The 19,035-nt window shown below is 36.0% G+C and overlaps 1 protein-coding gene across 1 annotated transcript in view; it reads right to left on the minus strand.

Annotated features, from left to right (window-relative positions):
• The window catches only part of LOC124390869 (vacuolar protein sorting-associated protein 13C-like), an 81,553-nt gene that overhangs the window by 55,100 nt on the left and 7,418 nt on the right, over positions 1 to 19,035 (minus strand). Inside the window, 11 exon segments of the mRNA XM_046856951.1 lie at positions 126 to 232; positions 352 to 479; positions 690 to 747; positions 10,476 to 10,556; positions 10,675 to 10,734; positions 10,816 to 10,875; positions 10,970 to 11,079; positions 11,943 to 12,044; positions 14,963 to 15,058; positions 16,735 to 16,777; positions 17,536 to 17,579. Coding sequence (XP_046712907.1) covers positions 126 to 232; positions 352 to 479; positions 690 to 747; positions 10,476 to 10,556; positions 10,675 to 10,734; positions 10,816 to 10,875; positions 10,970 to 11,079; positions 11,943 to 12,044; positions 14,963 to 15,058; positions 16,735 to 16,777; positions 17,536 to 17,579 — 889 coding nt within the window.

Here is a 19,035-nt window from a genome sequence, read left to right on the forward strand (position 1 = left end):
CCTTTCTAATTATTCTTTCTAATTCAAGCTGAAACAAATAAATACAATTCTAATAACAGATTTATTTCACTTAAAAACAATAAGCTACTTATTACCAATCAGCATCAGCAATGTTCAGTACTCACCACTGCCTGGCATGTTTGTTCACTGGGACATCTGGTTTGAACTTCCTATAGGGACCATTTTTCACCATGCAATCTATGGACTCTAACAGCTCCACCACAGACAGGTACTAGAAGAAATGGTTTTCAATTGTCTTCAAATAACAGACATTGGCAGGTGAATGGCATAAAATGTTTTTATTAGGACTGGTCAGTAAGACTGTGTAAAAGCTCTGTATGTAGATGATACCTGTGGTTTGCTCATTTCAACTGCAATGTTTTGCACTTCTAGGTGCAAGTTTACTTTGGGTGATTTCAGCTCAACATCAGCATTTGGGTTGATGCGGATCTTAGCAGAAGCAAAAATGGGTTTGAAAACTGTAAAGTGTAAAATGTAACAATATTTAGAATGCCATTTAGAATTTATCACTGGAAACACAGTAAATAGAATTTATTGATGTATTGACATTAGTTCTTTTTTCCCAGCAAATATGAAAGACTCTTAACATGAGCCATTTGATGAACAAATAATTAAAGTAATCACATTTAATATTTAATGCTTTCATTTGTATTTCAACTGATACATACTATATTCATAGCCTTTCAGTTCCACATCTTTGCTGCTGATTCCTGCTTTTAGTTTCTCCTGCAAAATAATCAAGAATGCACAAATGAACTGAATCGTGGTGTATAGAATGATTTGAGTTTTCAAAAAAGCTCTACAAATACAATTAACGTTATGATATATTTAATATTAAGTGCAGTTTTAATAAAATAAATAATTCAAAGAAAATCATCAAAGTTTATCGTTAGAATTCAAAATAAAAACTGTAAATGATACAATTTTGACTCCATAGACCTTATTTAAAAAAGAAAAAACTCAATGAGGAGAATGGAGTTGGAAAAGGAAGTAGCTTCGAACCTGCTTCGAACATGAGGGTGTTTTCTAGTTAGTTATAAGATGTTTTTGCAAACACAAACATTTAAACAGTTTAAATGTTTGCAAAACATCTTATAACTAACTAGAAAAAGCAAAGAAAAAGAAAAAGCAGGACAGTGAACAAACTCTTGACCAGTGGCGAGTCATGTACTTCACACCTGGGCCTTCAGTGGTGTCCTTCCTGAATCAATCTACCTCTTAATATCATCATTATGATGCCATGGCTTTAGAAACCATCAGTATTATGCTGAAGTGCAGTATAACAGAGCGCTGCATGACAGACAGGTATCTCATGCAGAGTGACTAAAGCACCAAACCAATGAACACAATTCAAAAATTCTCCTTTCACTGCCCGAATACACAATCTGTAGCAGAAGTGTTAATATTAATTTCATAAAATGATCCTTTTTTTTACACGCTTTTACTGTTTTCCTGTAAATATGAAATCCAGACAAATTGTATAAATGGTTCATGCAAAAACTGTTTTCAACTAACCCGAGTTTTACTCACGAAATTTCTTCAGTGCAAAGTCTGTTTTAAATGTCCTTATATTATATCTGCAACCAAATCAAATTCTTCTCCTCTGTCAGCCATTGTGGAATGAAAAAAAATGCTATTAAATCAAAATGAATCTATTTCAGCTTGTGCAGTTTGCTACAAACGCGGTTTGCGAGCTCTGACTAGTGTGCTCTCTGGCCATCCAATCAAAAATGCCAATGTGAACGTATGCCTATTGGATGGCCCCAGAGTCAGCAACGTGAAATCAGCTTTTAGCAGCATGGGTTGTAATCTACAGGGAGCTCGCAGTGTTCATTGTGAAGGGCTTATGACAGATACCTTTGACTGGGCAACATGGGATGTGACAGCCGAAATCTGATTAAATAAATTCTAACCTAATCTAACATTCCGTTTTACCTGAGAGAGACCCTATGAAATGAAGGAAATAGACGATTGGGAATGGAATATATATTCATGGACAAAGATATATTAAAATGTAAGCCAGTGATTCTCAGAGAAGACCTTACTGGCCCTGACAGCCTGCCACTGCTCTTGACCATACAAATAATGCAACATTTCACTTCATTTCAGTGCTTTGGTGACATGATTAGACAAATAAACAGATCAAAATAAGTGAAATGTGATAGGCAGGGTTAAATTGTCAAATGCAATAAATTATGCTTTTTAATGCTTAACTTACCTGATGTAAACTATATTAATGGTATTTTATAATGTAAAAAAATAAAAGATGGCCTTAAAAACAGACTCGCTGCTTAAAAGCACCATCATGGTGGGGTTCTGTGTGGTGCCCCCGTTTTCAGGGTAAGAGTGTTGACATGTACTCTTTCTCCCCTTTCAATCACAGCAACAACAGCCACTAGATTGTGAGCTCATATGTGGAAAAGGAAAAGGGAAAAGAAAGAAGTACTTTTTTTTTTTTCCCCAAGTGAACCGATTACACATCAGTAGTGGTTCAGCGACAGTTGAAGTTTCAGAGGAAGCACATGCTTTCACCCTGTCTGGGTTTAGAGCTGTTGTTTTCTCCCTCTATACCCACTCAATTGGTGAAGTCATATTCTCACATAGGTTTTCTTACCACTGCTATGCAGATGATACTTAACTAATCTTTTCTTTCCCTCCATCAGATACCACAGCTTTCGCTCGGATCTCAGCATGCTTGACAGACATATTTTCATGGATGAGTGCTCACCAACTAAAACTCAACCCCAGCAAAACAGAACTGCTGGTCATCCCAGGTGATTCATCTCCAGGTCAAGATCTCCAAATAACACTTCATGACTCTCTGCTCTCCCCTTCAGCCACGGCTCGTAACCTTGGAGTAACTATGGACAATAAACTGTCCTTCTTCCCACATGTCGCTAATGTTGCTCGTTCCTATCGATTTCTTCTCTACAACATCTGAAGGATTCGACAATTTCTGTCCACACAGGCTGCACAGGCGCTTGTTCATTCTCTTGTCATTTCAAGACTCGACTACTGCAACTCTCTGCTGGCAGGTCTTTCCCTGAACCCTATTCGTCCACTGCAAATGATCCAAAACGTAGCTGCATGACTTGTGTTCAATCAGCCCAAGTTCTCCCACACCACCCCACTGCTGCGCTCCCTTCACTGGCTTTCAGTAGCTGCACGTATCAGATTCAAAACACTGATGCTTGCCTACAAGGCCAAAAATGGACCAGCACCATCTTACCTCGGTGACCTCATCACATCTCACACTGCACCACGCTGTCTGAGATCCTCCAGCACTGCTCGACTGGTACCACCTTCTCTCAGAATGATAGGTAAGTATACTTCAAGGCTCAAGGCTTCAAGGTTCTCTGTTCTGGCACCGAGGTGGTGGAATGAACTTCCCCTAGATGTCCGTACAGCAGAGTCCCTGACTATCTTCAAGCGACGATTGAAGACTTACCTCTTTCTAAAACACTTAAATTAGCACTTTTCAATTGTAAAATTGAAGAGTTATATTTATATTAAGATTGTAATTTTTGGGGGACTGTGACTGGAACAACTTGATTCCAGTCACAAAGTTCATAGCAGAAAATTATCGAGTATCAGCACTCGCTCCTCTCCTAAGATGGCGGATGAGCTAATGAATCCGAGCGATATGGATGCGTTGGTGAAGAAAATAACAACAGAAGTCTTGGCGGGCGTCGATAAGGCTTTGGAGAACAAAATTGATCCGGTGTTAGAGAAACTGTCGGCGGTAGCGACACTTGTTGAGCAGGTGGAAAACTGGGTCACTGAAGCTGAAACACGTATATCGGCGGTGGAAGACACAGTCTCAAGAGACAACGCTGATTTGAACCAAATAAAAAAACGCTTGATGGAAAAATATAGACGACCTGGAAAACAGAAGCAGGTGATGCAATATCCGAATAGTCGGCCTGCCTGAAAGGGAGGAAGGGACTAACCCGATTTTGTTCCTGAGGACTTGGCTGCCCAATCTACTTAACGCCGAATTCAAGAATCAAAAGGTTAAGATAGAGCGCACCGTGTTCCTTCGCGTCTTCCCAGACCAGGAGAACGTCCGAGAGTGATGATGGTAAAATTACATAATTTTCAAGACAAGGCACGCATTCTGCAAGCAGCGAGAGCCGCGGGTCACCTGGTCTACAAACGCCACAATATCTCTATCTTTGAAGACTTCTCTGCGGCCATCGTAAGAAAAAGACAAGCCTTTGGAAATGTGAAGAAACGACTCCGTGAACGAGGAATTCGCTTCGCCATGACATATCCAGCGACCCTTCGAGTACAGCACAACAGCGGTGAAAAAACAGCTGACAGAGGCAGAGTCTTTTCTGGACAGCCTGCCCGAACCACCAACCATCACTTCGTCAGGGCCCGAATCGCCTCGGAGAGGCTGAATGACACGGAAACAGACTGCTCAGGTTTTTGTGACATACTTCTACGGATGTTTTGTTCCTATTTTTAGGAGTTTAGCGACTTAATCTTGGGACACAACAACTAAGCAATATTTGTAAGTTTGTATTGTTCAGAGTCTGGGGGTAGACGATTAAGGGGAAAAACACAAGGTCAATATGATGGTATGATTTAAAGACTAAACTAATATAATGTTAATATACAGAAGGCTGTTGCCGCAGTGGACTGACGAGAATCATATCAAAGTTTTTGGATTTTGCGGTGCTCTTTTTAAATACTGCGCTTTTTCTGTTTGGTCTATCTAAGATTCGGTCATGTAATGTTTCCAAGGAGACAGAGTGGAGATTACTGTTGCTCTCAAATGCGAAACTGACCAGCGTCAGACTTCCCTTGCCTACTCTTAAATATGTTTGTAAAATGTTAATTGTAAATAGTTTTGTTTTTGGTTTGACATGCAGGGCATTTTTTTTTTTCTTCCCTCAATGCTATACATGGTATCACCGCCCATTCAACTTCCATGGGATTATCTTTCATATCTATCAGAGTTAAACAGCCCACTTGTTGTTTATGCCAGTGAATAAATCAATATTAAACATATGTAGCTGGAATGTAAAGGGGGTTCAAAATCCAGTAAAAAGAAAAAAGATACAAACTATTTAAAAAAGAGAACAAATACATATTGCATTTCTGCAGGAGACGCATCTAACAGACAGTGAGCATATTAAATTAAAGAGGGATTGGGTGGGACAAGTATATGGCTCATCATTCACCAGCAAAAGTAGGGAAGTTATCATTCTCGTAAACAAATGTATACCACTAACAGATATTAATACATATTCTGATAAATCAGGACGGTTTATCCTGCTTAAAGCTACACTAGCTGGACAACCCATTACCCTTATGAATGTTTATATCCCCCCTATCCAATCTAATGAATTAATTACACAGGTTTTCTCTAAGTTCGCAGAATGGCAGTGTGAACACAGCATACGCTGGTGATTTTAATTGTACACTGCTACCAAAGCTGGATAAATCTTTATCATCTAATGATAGGCCTTCCAATAGAGCACAAGCTCTGTATGAGACATGTGAAGAAATTGGATTGGTAGATGTTTGGCAAACTCTCCATCCCAGAGACAGAGAATACACTTTTTTTTCTGGAGTCCATAAAACTAGAAGCGGAATAGACTATTTTTTCTCTCCCAAATCCTCACTTCAAAATGTAATAGATTGCAACATTGGGAACATCGTAATTTCAGATCATGCTCCCGTTTTTCTTAGACTAGGCTTATTCAACCAAATATTTTACCCAACTTCTTGGAAATTCAAACCGTGGCTCATCCATGATCCAAATTTTGAATCTTTCCTTAAAGAACAAGTTAAACTATTTCTTATGGTCAATAAAAACCCAGACGTGTCTCCCAATTTGCTTTGGGACACTGCAAAAGCTTACATTAGGGGAATAATTATCTCCTACGTAGCCAACCAGAAAAAAAAGCAGCTGGCAGAACAGAGAAAATTAGAAATTATCCTCCACGACTTACAAATAAAATATAATGCGCATCCCTCAGATACACTTCTAGCTGAGATAGAAACAGTTAAAACCTCTCCTCAAAGCAGTTCTCACTAATAAAGCGGAAAAATCTGTATTCTTTGCTAGACAGCGGATGTATGAGTTTGCTAATAAACCTAACAGATATCTGGCAAACTTATTGCGTAACTGGTCTCAAGCGCAGGTCATATCCAGCATCAAAGATAAAGAAGGTAGGTGCCACCACGACAATAAAACAATTAACCAAATTTTCAGGGCCTTTTATAAGAGGCTTTACACGTCCCAATCGGGCCTCTCTTCTGGTGGTGATAACAATAAATTCCTTTCAAACCTAAATCTACGGGAATTAACTGAGGAGCAAAGACAGACGTTAAACAAACCAATTGAACTCAGTGAAATTTTGAATTGTATTAATAGTCTTTCCAAAGGAAAAGCACCAGGGCCCGATTCGTTTACAGTGGAATTCTTTCAGAAATTGAAAATAGAATTAGCAAGTTTAATGCATGAAATGATACAGTATTCATTTGATACCAATAAGCTTCCTGGCTCCATGACAGAAGCCAATATTTGTGTTACCCTGAAAAAGGCAAGTGCCCTGAGGAGTGCGGATCATATCGTCCTATCTCTCTGCTTAACGTGGATACAAAAATTTTAGCGAAGATATTAGCTAACCGGCTTGAATTAATCCTCCCCACAATAATCAATCCTGACCAGACAGGCTTTGTTAAAGGCAGATCCTTCGGCTCATAATGTTAGAAGGCTTCTTAATATAATTCAGTATTCAAATAATCGCACAAATTCAGGGCTAGTCATTTCATTAGATGCTGAGAAGGCATTCGACAGGGTCGAATGGCCATATTTATTTTTAGTGCTCTCTAAATTTAACTTGGGTGAGGTATTTATTAAATGGGTAAGGATTCTTTATTCCTCCCCCACAGCAAGAGTTATTACTAACGGTCTTAAATCCCCAGAATTTACATTAGCACGTGGTATAAGACAAGGATGTCCAATGTCACTACTGCTGTTTGCGCTGGCTATTGAACCGCTAGCTGCGGCGATTAGAGATGACCCATTCATTGAAGGGTTTAGATTAGATAAGAGAACGTATAAAATCTCACTTTATGCTGATGACATTTTAATTTACCTCAACTCTCCACAACAATCAATTCCACATCTAATTGATACAATTTCCAATTTTGGCTCCTTCTCAGGGTATAAAATAAATCTTTTAAAATCAGAAGCAATGCCATTAAGTAAATTGCACTCCCATGACCCCACAATTTCTTACCCATTTGGTCTCCAGCGGGCTTTGTTTACTTGGGTATAAAGATTACGCCAAATTTGGAAAATCTATATAAAATCAATTTTGCTCCTATTTTTACGAAAATTAGATCAGACCTAGATAGATGGTGTAATCTTCCCTTATCCCTATTAGGCCGTGTCCACCTTGTTAAAATGAATATTCTACCTCGCCTTCTATACCCATTTCAGATGCTACCAGTTATTATTCCTAACAAAGCACTAAAACAGTTACGTGGCTTCATTATTTCCTTTATCTGGCGAAAAAAAAGACCTAGACTAAGATATAGTCTTCTAACACTATCGAGCAGATGTGGAGGCCTAGCAGCCCCGGACATTAAACTATACCAGCTTTCTGCCCATCTTCGTTTTATACTGGAATGGCACTTAAATGATCCAAACTCAACTTGGATTAGCGCAGAAGCCATTCCTCTCGGGCCAGTTCCTCTACGGAACTTACTATACCTTTCTCCCAAAAAACTGAGAATTCTAACTAAAGATAATTTTATTCTTAAGAATATGACTAAAATATGGAGATTAGTCCGCAAAATAGAAGGGCTTGACTCCTACCTTTCACTTCTCACACCCTTACATAACAACCCAGATTTCCCCCAGGGATGAATAATGGCTTAATACATTTGAGAGACAAAGGAATACATGTAATAGGTGATCTGATAGAGAATAAACAGTTAATGACCTTTGAACAATTCACTGCAAAATTTGAACTCAATAAGAAGTTCTTCTTGATATACCATTAGATCCGCAGCGTTATAACAAAAAATCTCAGAGTTTGTTCAAGTGGATTCTGCATTTCCCCAATAGAGGAACAGTTGAATAAAATTACTTCACCTCAATCTGTATCCAAAATCTTCTATAATATTTTGATAAGGGCCAATACAGATAGCTCAGATAAAACTAGGGTGTTATGGGAAAAGGACTTTGGAGAAGAAATTCAGATGACTGATTGAGAAACCATATGTGAGATGCCTTCCTATCTTACCAGCAACTCTGCTTGGGAAATGCAGTATAAAATCGTTCATCGTCTGCATGTTACTCCTGTCCAAAGACATAAAGTGAATCAAAAACTCTCCAACCTCTGCAATAAATGTAAAATTCTAGAAGGAACTCTTATCCACTGTTTTTGGAGCTGCTCGAAAATACAACAATTCTGGATGGGCGTCGTAAAAGAACTTGAGAAAATTTTTCACTGCTCATTAGAAATAGGACCAAAGACTTGTTTGCTTGGCATCAACTAGGAACTCCCTTCCAGATTTCAAGGGACCCATCTTCTTCAAATTTTACTCCACTGTGCCCGCAAATGCATACTTGTATGCTGGATAACAGACCAAGTCCCTTCAATAGCACAATGGATTAACATAATCAAAAGGTCTTATTCCATATGAAGCTTTTTCAACAGCATTAAAAGACAAACCTTTTAAATTCTATAAAGTATGGGACCCCTTTTTTATTTATCTTGGAGCTGGAGAGAGACATCTATTAGCACTGGGAATATGGAACTTGGCATGGAAAGAATGAATAGTAATGTAACGGTGATACAATTTTATTCATTCTTATTTTAAATTTATTTAACCTTTTTTTTTTCATTTTATATATAAATATATACAGTGGAACCTCGGGTTACGAACGCCCCGGCATACGTATAATTCAGGTTACGAATCACAGTTCATAAAAATGTTGCCTCTAGTTACGAAATTTTTAGGATACGGCGTAGCGCACGGAAAAATCGCAGGCAGGTTAGTTTTTACGTATCGCCACGTGCTCGCTGCGCCTCGTGCAGCACATACACATCCGCCGTCGCTCTAACAGTGTGGAATTACTGAACTTTAAATACTGTACGTATTCCTATCACCATGCCGCCAACAAAGTAGCCTGATGGAAATTCTCCTTCCAAACAATAACTCTCCCTCCTCCCGCTTCTACGGACGTCGTCTCCATCATGCACGCAGCGAGACTTCTTAAAGGTAAGGTACCATTTAAAGATTTATTTTTTATATGTTTATATGTTTTTATATGATGCGATTTCAATATAACATGTTAAAAGTAAATAATATTAGTGAATATTGGCGTTATTTTTTTTTAAGAAACACTTTTGGGTGTCCAGAACGAATTACCAAGTTTCTATTCATTCTTATGGGAAAATTTGTATCGGGATACGAGCTTTTCAGGTTAAGAGTAAAGTGATGGAACCAATTAAACTCGTAACCTGAGGTTCCACTGTATATATATATATATATATATATATATATATATATATATATATATATATATATATATATATATATATATATATATATATATATATATATATATATATATATATATATATATATATATATATATATATATATATATATATATATATATATGTTTGGTTTTTGTTTTTTTATTTACTTTTCTGTAATAATGCATATTTAGTAACATTTTAAATGTGTATTTTGAAGAGAATTCAAATGAATGGCAACCTGTTTAAACTGTAAAAGCTCGAATGTGTTTACTATGTTTAAACCCTGTAAATGTCAAAAGTTTCAATAAAAAAAATAAATAAATAAATAAAATAAAATAAAATAAAATAAAAAGATTGTAATCTATCTTACCAGTGTAGATTTATTCATTGCTAGAGACTCAAAGCACTTTTGTACGTCGCTCTGGATAAGGGTGTCTGCTAAATGCCACAAATGTAAATGTAAATGATAAGGAAGTGCTGTTTGCTGGGTAGGAATTGGCAGGTGTAGATATACCAAAAAGGAGAGGAGAAAAGTGACTTGGTAACAAAATCTCAGTAGGTATTATTAGCATGTATAAGGACGAGAATTGGAAGCAGGTTCAAGAAGTGAAATTAAGTTTAATGCTGAAATCCACCTACTTTATAAAATCTTGCCTGAAAGCACTTTTAACCTTGTGTTCTTTCCCTCACTTTCTTTCCTACAACTGTTGTTATCTACTGTAACATTAATAAAAGCATTTCCACAGGTCCCACTTCATTTTTTCTCTCACACACACTGCAATATAAACAAATAATCAGCCAAAGGAGAGTTTGAATAAAGCTTGAATTGAGTTAGAACTATTGTCAGTCTGACATAATACAGCTGTGTTTTAGCCTCTGCAGAAGTAAAGAAACTTCAGTAACACAGACAGCCAAAGGGAAGGTAGAAAAATACATTACCACAATCTTCTCCCAAGGGTCTCTGTAGAACATAGGACTGTTAACATTCCAGTAGGCACACAGACACTCCAAACGTCCCAGCTAAAACCACACAAACACACACACACACACACACACACACACACACACACTTAACATTGTGCAAAAAAAATAATTCCGAACAATTGCAAATGAATCTGAAAACCAGACAGTAGATTACCTTGTAGATAATTTTGACAGCTTCATTTAAAATACATGTCCTCCAGTTCTCATCTGCTGTCTGCGGGAATACAATTGTTGCATATCATTTAAATTGTATAAGAATAATAAAGTATGCATGTTGGTTGGGGTGAGATATGACCTGTAGGCTGAGTTCGGATAGAGTCACCCCCACGGAAAGAGGTTTCTGAGGGTCTGAAACCTGATTTGTATAGAAATGTATCAGATTAAAACATTGCATTAATACAGACATCACATCCAAGACACCGAAACATCTACACCAAAAGGATACTTACATCGTCCTCGTATCTGATGTGAATGCTGCTGATCTTGACCTGAAGGTTTTTGATTATCTGGGTGAAAAGTTTCTCAGAAAACGTGTCTTTCTTCTCATCTGGACGTTTCTCTACAATAGGAGTTTACTTGGAGTTACTAAAAATGATAGAATTATCATTCTAACCTGTAGCAATCTTAGTCATGCAGGACTGGCACTCAATCAAACAGGCCACAAGCAACTAGATAATGTGCTACAGAGGTCACCAGCACGAAACACCAATCACCTACCTGTTTTTTGTTCATGCTTTTTATACATCCTTAAGTGTTTTTTGTGATTTTTAGGTTTATGTCCTTTGTCTTACAGAGTGTAGCATTGAGAAAGAGAAAACAGTCAATACAGCAGAGGAGAGAAAAGATCATACAAACACAACAGACATAGAAAAATAAAGCACACACACAAATTCTGCAAACAAACTAAGCACTGAACGAGCATTTGCATTGGCCCAATGAGTTTAATTATTTATTTCTTTAAATTTACATAAAAATTGATGTATTTTATTGAGCTATGTGAATCCAAACCTAGGAATCACTTCTGTACACACACACACATATAATCGTCTAATCTCTCGATAGAAGCGTGGTTCTGTACGTACCACATGTGTCCTTATATACATAACTCTCCAGATTAAACACAAACTCTCCCACTTGAGAGTCTGCAACCAGCCACGCAAAGCATGAAGCAAATAAATACACAGTTGTTAGCATTAGAGAGTTTAACAAAGAGATTAACAAAGTCATAGTTAGGAAATAGATGTGAGATCAGCAGATACTAAAAATAACAATGGTTTACTACCCAATTCACCATTTAAGAACAAGATTAGCTTGAGGCAGAATCTGGACAAATTAGTCAACAATATTCAACATAACAAATGGATTTATAACATATAGTAATAAAAACATTTACAACAACTTGCTATTAGATTAGTTATTTACCTCTGCGTGCCACCAGCAGCAAGGCCTCCTCAATGCGCTGAAGCTCCTTCTGTTTAGCCTCCTGGAGATGCTTCTCTTCTTTAGCTGCATCGTACTTGATTGCTTCAAAACAAAACAAAGATCTATCTTGCTATATAAATGAACAGAATTCACTACTAGCCCTGTCAAAGTACACTGAGGCATTTGATTATTTGGTAATAGACAAAGATGGTAAGAAGGAATAACTGAAAAAGCAGAGACAAAAACCCCTAAATTAAAAGGTAGGTGAAAAAATATCAATACAGTGGTCCCCCGGTTATCGAACTTAATTCGTCCCTTAAAACCGTTCGAAATCCGAAATGTTTGAAAACCGGACCTAATTATCCCATAAGAAATAATGGAAAACCAATTAATCCGTTCCTGAACTCCACCAATACCCAATAATTAACCATTTTTTCCTGTTTTTAGCTGTATTAATACTGTCAGGAATCCCCCTGCCACGCCCCCTTCGGTGGCTGTCATACCTTGGCGCTTCAGGGAATACTGTTCCTTCGCTCATGCGTGCCCCGCCCACATTGAGCTCATCACAATCGGGCTTCCTCCGTAAAGCACTGTGGATATTATTTATGGACTGCCTTTTGCCGGATTATCCCGATCTCTGCGGGTATTTTGTGTTGGCTCGGTAAAAGTATAAATTAACAACTTTACAAGAGTAAGAAACAAAATGATTGCTGTACTTACCGCTAAATATCACTAATATTGTTCACAAACAGAAGTTGCGATAGATGCTTACTCAGCGATGGTTGAAGCGGAAGCAGTTTCTTCCCCTCGTGCTGGGTTGGGCAACGTGGGTGGCGTTCGATAACTGGAACTTTGTTCGTTCACCGGACCCAAATTTCGTTCGGAAAACCGTTCGCTAACCGGAATATTCGATATCCAAGCCGTTCAAAACCGGGGACCACTGTATATAGATCTGCTGTATCTGTTCATCATTCTTAACCAGGCAATAAGGCTAGCAAACATGAGTACTTACATAATCTCACATTGTTCTCACATTGCACTTATTTACAAGGGATAGAGTACATAGCTGAAAACTCTACATTGCTTAAGATATCGTACAATACATACGATATCGCAATATTCATGTGTTATGTTAGATTAGAGTTTAAAATATTAGCATGGACTTTAACTGTAACAGGGTCCTAATTTTTACTACTTTCAAATGCATGTTTTCAATGTTTGCACATTTAATTTATGCATATATCATTCAATTATTATACATAATTAAATTAATTATATTTTCTAGATGCTTATATCTTCCCATTTGAACAAATGTATTTTTTAAAACAAAAATGGTCAAAACAATGTTGTATTATATTTTATATTGATTCATTTAAGCATGGTTGTCAGTTGACATCTGCAAGTATCATTTAAAAATATACAAATATTAATTTACACAAATTGCTTTACCTTTCATACTCAAATGCTGAACTGTTTCTTTTGTTGTTTTAACAGAAAGAAGCAACCAAGCATGAGTTACATTTTTTAAAGAAGAAATCCCCCAAGCACTCCTCAACAAGCAGCCACTATAAGCTTTATAATGTCTAAATTGAAGATAGTTCAACTCAATATGTGGCTTTTGCATTTTTTTTCAGTACAACTTTTTACATAAATTCCCTGAATTAAAGTTTTTGTATAGATATAATGAGCAAAACATCTAATTGAAAAAAAAAATTTTTTATCCGATTAATTGATTAATCTGAAAAAAAAAAATTGTTAATCGAATACCAAAATAATTGTTAGTTGCAGTCCTAAAAGCATTAAAAAAAATGCTTACTGGACACCTTATTCATGCCATTATTCAGTTAGCCAATAAAATAGTAGCAGTACACTGTATAAAATCATGCAGTTTTTTTTTTACAAATATATTTGTTAGGAGTGTTTTAGTTCAGGGCAGGTTGTTAAACATTTGTTGTACATTAATACTTTTAATTAGGGTCTTATATAGTTATAATAAGCAAAACATCTAATAATTTATTTTAAAATTACAATTTCTTTTTTAAATATGATTAATTGATTATTCGATTATTCAAAATAAATAAATTAAATAATCACCTGATTAATGATTATCAAATTAATCGTTAGTTGCAGCTCTATGTGGGACCATAATTAGTTTTCAACACCTCTTGGAACTCTTTCAAGATAATTGGAAAACATTTCCAAGTGACTACCTCATGTGTCTGACTTAGAGAATACATAGAGTGTGCAAATCCGTCATCACAGAAAAGGAGGCTATTTTGAAGAATCGAAAATATTAAACATTCTGGGATATTTAACACATTTTTGTTGACTACATAATTCCATATTTCTTCTATTCTAATTTCAATGGCTTCAGTATTAATATAGAATGCTGACAACAATAAATATAAAGATAAGCCATTGATATGCCAAGATTTGTAAAGATTTTGACAGAATGAGAATTTCTTTTTTGGTTTGGTGATTGCTGTTTTTTCTGTATTCTATATGATTTGCTGTTTGCTGACCTGCTTAGGCTTTTGGAATTATCTGTTTTTTTATTTTTTATTATTGAAATATTTATTGCCTAAAGCTACACATATCTACTAGTATAGCAAATCTACTGTTGCAGATACCGGTGTTTTTCTGTTTTGAGGAAAAAAATCTTGGCCCATTTTTCAAACTATGAGCAAATCAAATATGGGAAAAGCACAAGGCTGAACTAAGATAAAACAGCTTTAACCCTGACTCCCTGTAAGCACCTGAGTCCTGCCTACTGTCACGTATTACACTTGTAAAGAGTTCGAAACATAATATCAGGTATTTACACTGTACTAAGGACATTTATTTAAGAAGACAAAGCTTGTAAAACATAGTTCATTGTACTAAAGTGAAACTGAGGACAAAAAACAACATTCCACCCCATACCATGTGATACCATTCATGTAATATTTACAAATGAATATTTGTACACTAAGACAAACAGTGATTTGTGCTGGACTTGGTGAAAGAGCATAAAAACTCACTTGCTTCAGGAACAACAAGGAGATAAAGACCATCCAATGTAGCAACCACTGCTTCGCTGTAGAGATTCTTCCAGGGGATTTTTAGAGTTAGCTTGCCTGGAAAAACATATTGAAACCGTAGTGAAAACGATTAATGGCATTCTTAAAACAAATGTCTTAAACAGGGTTTGATTATAAAAAAATAACAAAATATACGCAACCTACTGCACTCGTATACACTGATACTGTCAGGGATCCACCTGCCATGCCCCCTTTGGTGGCTCTCTATGCCTCCGCTCTCCCTAGAGCTCCAGGTTTAACCATGCACACCTGGAGCTCATCATCACTCATGCCTCCACTCTCTCTGGAGCTCCAGGCATAATCACGCTCACCTGGGGCCCATCATCACTCCACCCCGCTTCTATATAAACTCCACGTTTACTCACACTCCCCGTTCATTATTGTTTATGTTAGACTATCCGTGCTGCATGTTTTCGCGTTCCGGTTGTCAAACAGGACTCCAGAATCCCGTACCGGCTGCGCTTCCCCCCCCTGTGCATCTCGGGTCAGCTACGCTTCTCCCAATTCACAACTCGGACTCTCTCTCAACCGAAGGACTGCGGAGTGTGTGTGTGTGTGTGTGTGTGTGTGCGTGTGCGTGTGTGCGTGTGTGTGTATCTTTCTCTCACGCATGCCATTAAAACCCAAGCGAGCTGTACTCTGGCTTCTGCCTTTTGTTTCGCTCACACCCTGACAGATACACTCAGGTCTTTTTTTTTATGAAACTAATTTGTTATATCACACCAACTTTATTGGCACCTCCACATTGTTAACATTGTTTTTAGTGCATTCTCTCAAATATTTTTCATCCTACTATCTCGGGGAGTTTTTCCTCCCTAGAGACCAATTTATGATGCTACAATTTAAATTCATAATCCAAGAAATTCTGTAAAGCTGCTTTATGAAAATTTGTTAAAATACACTACACAAATACAATCAAGCTGAATTCAATTGAAATAGTACACTATCATGGGACTGACTTGGAAATCTCCAACTAATATATTTGAATTAATATTTGTCTGTTTAAACATTCTCATCATCATCATCATCATCACAATCATTGTTTTAAATGTCTTATTTATTATCATGTAAAAAATAAGTAATGGAATTTGTCTACTTATATGTGCCAACTAAATCTTTAAAACCCAGTTAATACAGTCCATAAACACTCAGATCACTTAAAAAAGTAAAAAATAAATGAGATTGAATTACATTGTGTCCATAAGTATTTCTAAGAAAGCCAATAATTGTGAAATGTGGCTTTGTTAAAGATTGACTTGAATGAAATCATTTTCCTTCTGTTTTTATCATACAAATATTAACACTCTGTATATTGTGGTATCTAAACCAAAGATCTTGCAATATTCACAAATCAGTGATAAAATATCAGTGTACTTATCAGAGTAAGATTGTGTTAAATATTTTATTTCCCAAAGAATCTGCATGGACATAAAAGGGTGGGTTTTTCCACATTCAAGAGGATCTTAAAATGACATCACATTACAACTACATGATCACATGTATGCAAATATAAATAAAGGAATATTATTTAAGCAATAATTAAAGAAATGAATAAAACCAGGTTGACAGGTTTGATTATATATATATATATATATATATATATATATATATATATATATATATATATATATATATATCACTTTAAGGCTATAGATGGGATACGACTGTGTTTTTTATAAGCAAAATTTCTCATATTAAAAAATTATTATTACCAATTTGCCCAGCCTTCACTTTAAATGGTACATCCAGTTCACTCTGAAAAACAACATTTTTAACAAGTTAGTATGTTACTAATAGGTTATATACTAAAGTTATTCATATAATGCTTGCTTATATGATTAAAACATTATTAAACTAAAATAACACAAATTAACATAAAAATCCTGGTAATCTGAATTTAGAAAGGGTGGTGACATTAACACACAAACACTAGCTTGTAAAAAAAATACACGTTTTTGAACGGAGTAAAATCCCCATGTGTGGTGTCTAGCAGCTGGAAATCTTTGTGCATGAGTGCACAAATTCAATTTGCTACAAAGACAATAAGTGCTATAACATCTAGCTGAAGTGGACACAAAGTATAAGCTAATAAACTGTAATAAGCAATAATGAAAAGTATAAGCTAATGAAAAAAAATAATAAAAGGAACTGGGTTTTCTCACAGCTTTTGAAGAAGAAAAAAACTACCTCTGACAATAGACGCAAGATACAGAATCATAAGATAGTGTCAGGATGTATGTCCGGAAAGTGCAGAAAGACTAAAACGATCAAATAAACAGAAAATGTAAGGACTTGTAGCTAATACTATGACACATATTTGTATGATACCCAGGTGTTACAGGTGTTAGAAATTGCGCAAACATGCGTAATACGTTAGCATGCACACCACCATGTTTTAAGTAGTTTAGAATGCTACATCTATTTAAGTATATGAATATACTAAGCTTGAACTAATTGTTTTACAAACACATTTATTCTTAAATGTATAAAGATGTTCATGAAATTCTACCTACCAAAGTGTTCTCCTTCACTCGTAGGTTTTCCAGAACCACATCACCTAAAAAAAGGTATTAAAAGTTCAAATCAATTCATTTTTATTTGTATTGCACTTTTAACAATGAACATTGTCTCAAAGCAGCTTTACACGGATGTGGTGATAAAAATTAATAAGATGTTCTTTATAAGTTTGTCCCTGATGAACAAGCCGGTGGAGACTATAGCAAGGAAAAAATCAGTTTTTGTAGTTAGTGTAAAACCCAGCTCGCATTTAGAGTCTGTCGTGATTTTATTCTTTATGTTGGCATACAGAAGATTACAGTAAACAGGAGATCAAGGAAAAAGTGATTGAAAGGTTTTGGCTGATTTCCACATCAGACAACAGTGTTTGATATACGCCACACCTTCTGCTAAATCCTTATAGACTCAACAGTGGCTTAGGAGATAAGAGACCAAACGTTTAACTGTGTAGAATTTCTCTTAGCTTGCCAGAGCAAGTGGACTTTTAGTGCTGGGCAGTGGGTTGTTTGTTACACTGTGGTTGAAACTGTAGGGCACTGTTGGAGGAACAGCTTTTATTCATGCTAAGGGAGGATTTAAAATAAAAATCTTCATACTGTTACATTACCTTGTTTGTTAAATAGAAACAAAAAGAACATGCACGGATGGATGGATGGATGGATGGATGGATGGATGGATGGATGGATGGGTGTTATCACAGTAATCGTTACGCTTCAGCTTGTCAGCTATATTGACTGACAATTAAACTCACAAGTCGGTACAGCCGACTGAGTGAAGAGGCCAAAATTCAAATACACACAAATATCTATACAGTATGTACACCCAGTCAGAATTTCGACAATTACATTGTTTTAATTCTATAAATAATATATAAAATAATATAATATCAATTTCTTTATATTTAGCTAGCTAATCTTTCTTATATAGGGAATGAATTATGCAAGGTTTTGTCATGATGAAAATGTTGAACAAAGTATCCCCCAAATATATATTTTTTCTAAAAGTACTTGCTAAATGCTGCATTGTAGCATGTTGCTTCACCAGAGTCAGAATGGATCTAACCTGGGTGTGTACGTTAAAGGCCGTTTCAAATGAATAAAAAATAACCAATAAATGTTTAGGGTTTCTGTCAAGAATTTTGATGTATTTCATTAATATCTGAGTTCTGTTTACTGCTTTAAGTGTTGGAAACAGGAGGAAACCCAGGTGTGGCTACGTGGCCCTTTGATATTTGCTAGATAATTTTTGTCAGTTAACAAAAAAAAAGTTAATGTATGGAAAAAAGAATATAACATTATCGTGGCTTTATAATGGATAGTAATTAGAGTGTAAAGCGGTTTGATTTGAAGAAACTGTGTAGAATTGGGTCTCTAACTACAGTAAAATTATTTTCATATTCAGACATTTGGGTTTTTATATTTGTTTATTATAATTCATATTATAGTAATGTGCAAAAAAGTGTCAAATCTATCACATTGCTAATAACCAAATTTCAG

Source organism: Silurus meridionalis, chromosome 9 (genome assembly GCF_014805685.1).
Source record: "Silurus meridionalis isolate SWU-2019-XX chromosome 9, ASM1480568v1, whole genome shotgun sequence".
Lineage (NCBI taxonomy): Eukaryota > Metazoa > Chordata > Actinopteri > Siluriformes > Siluridae > Silurus > Silurus meridionalis.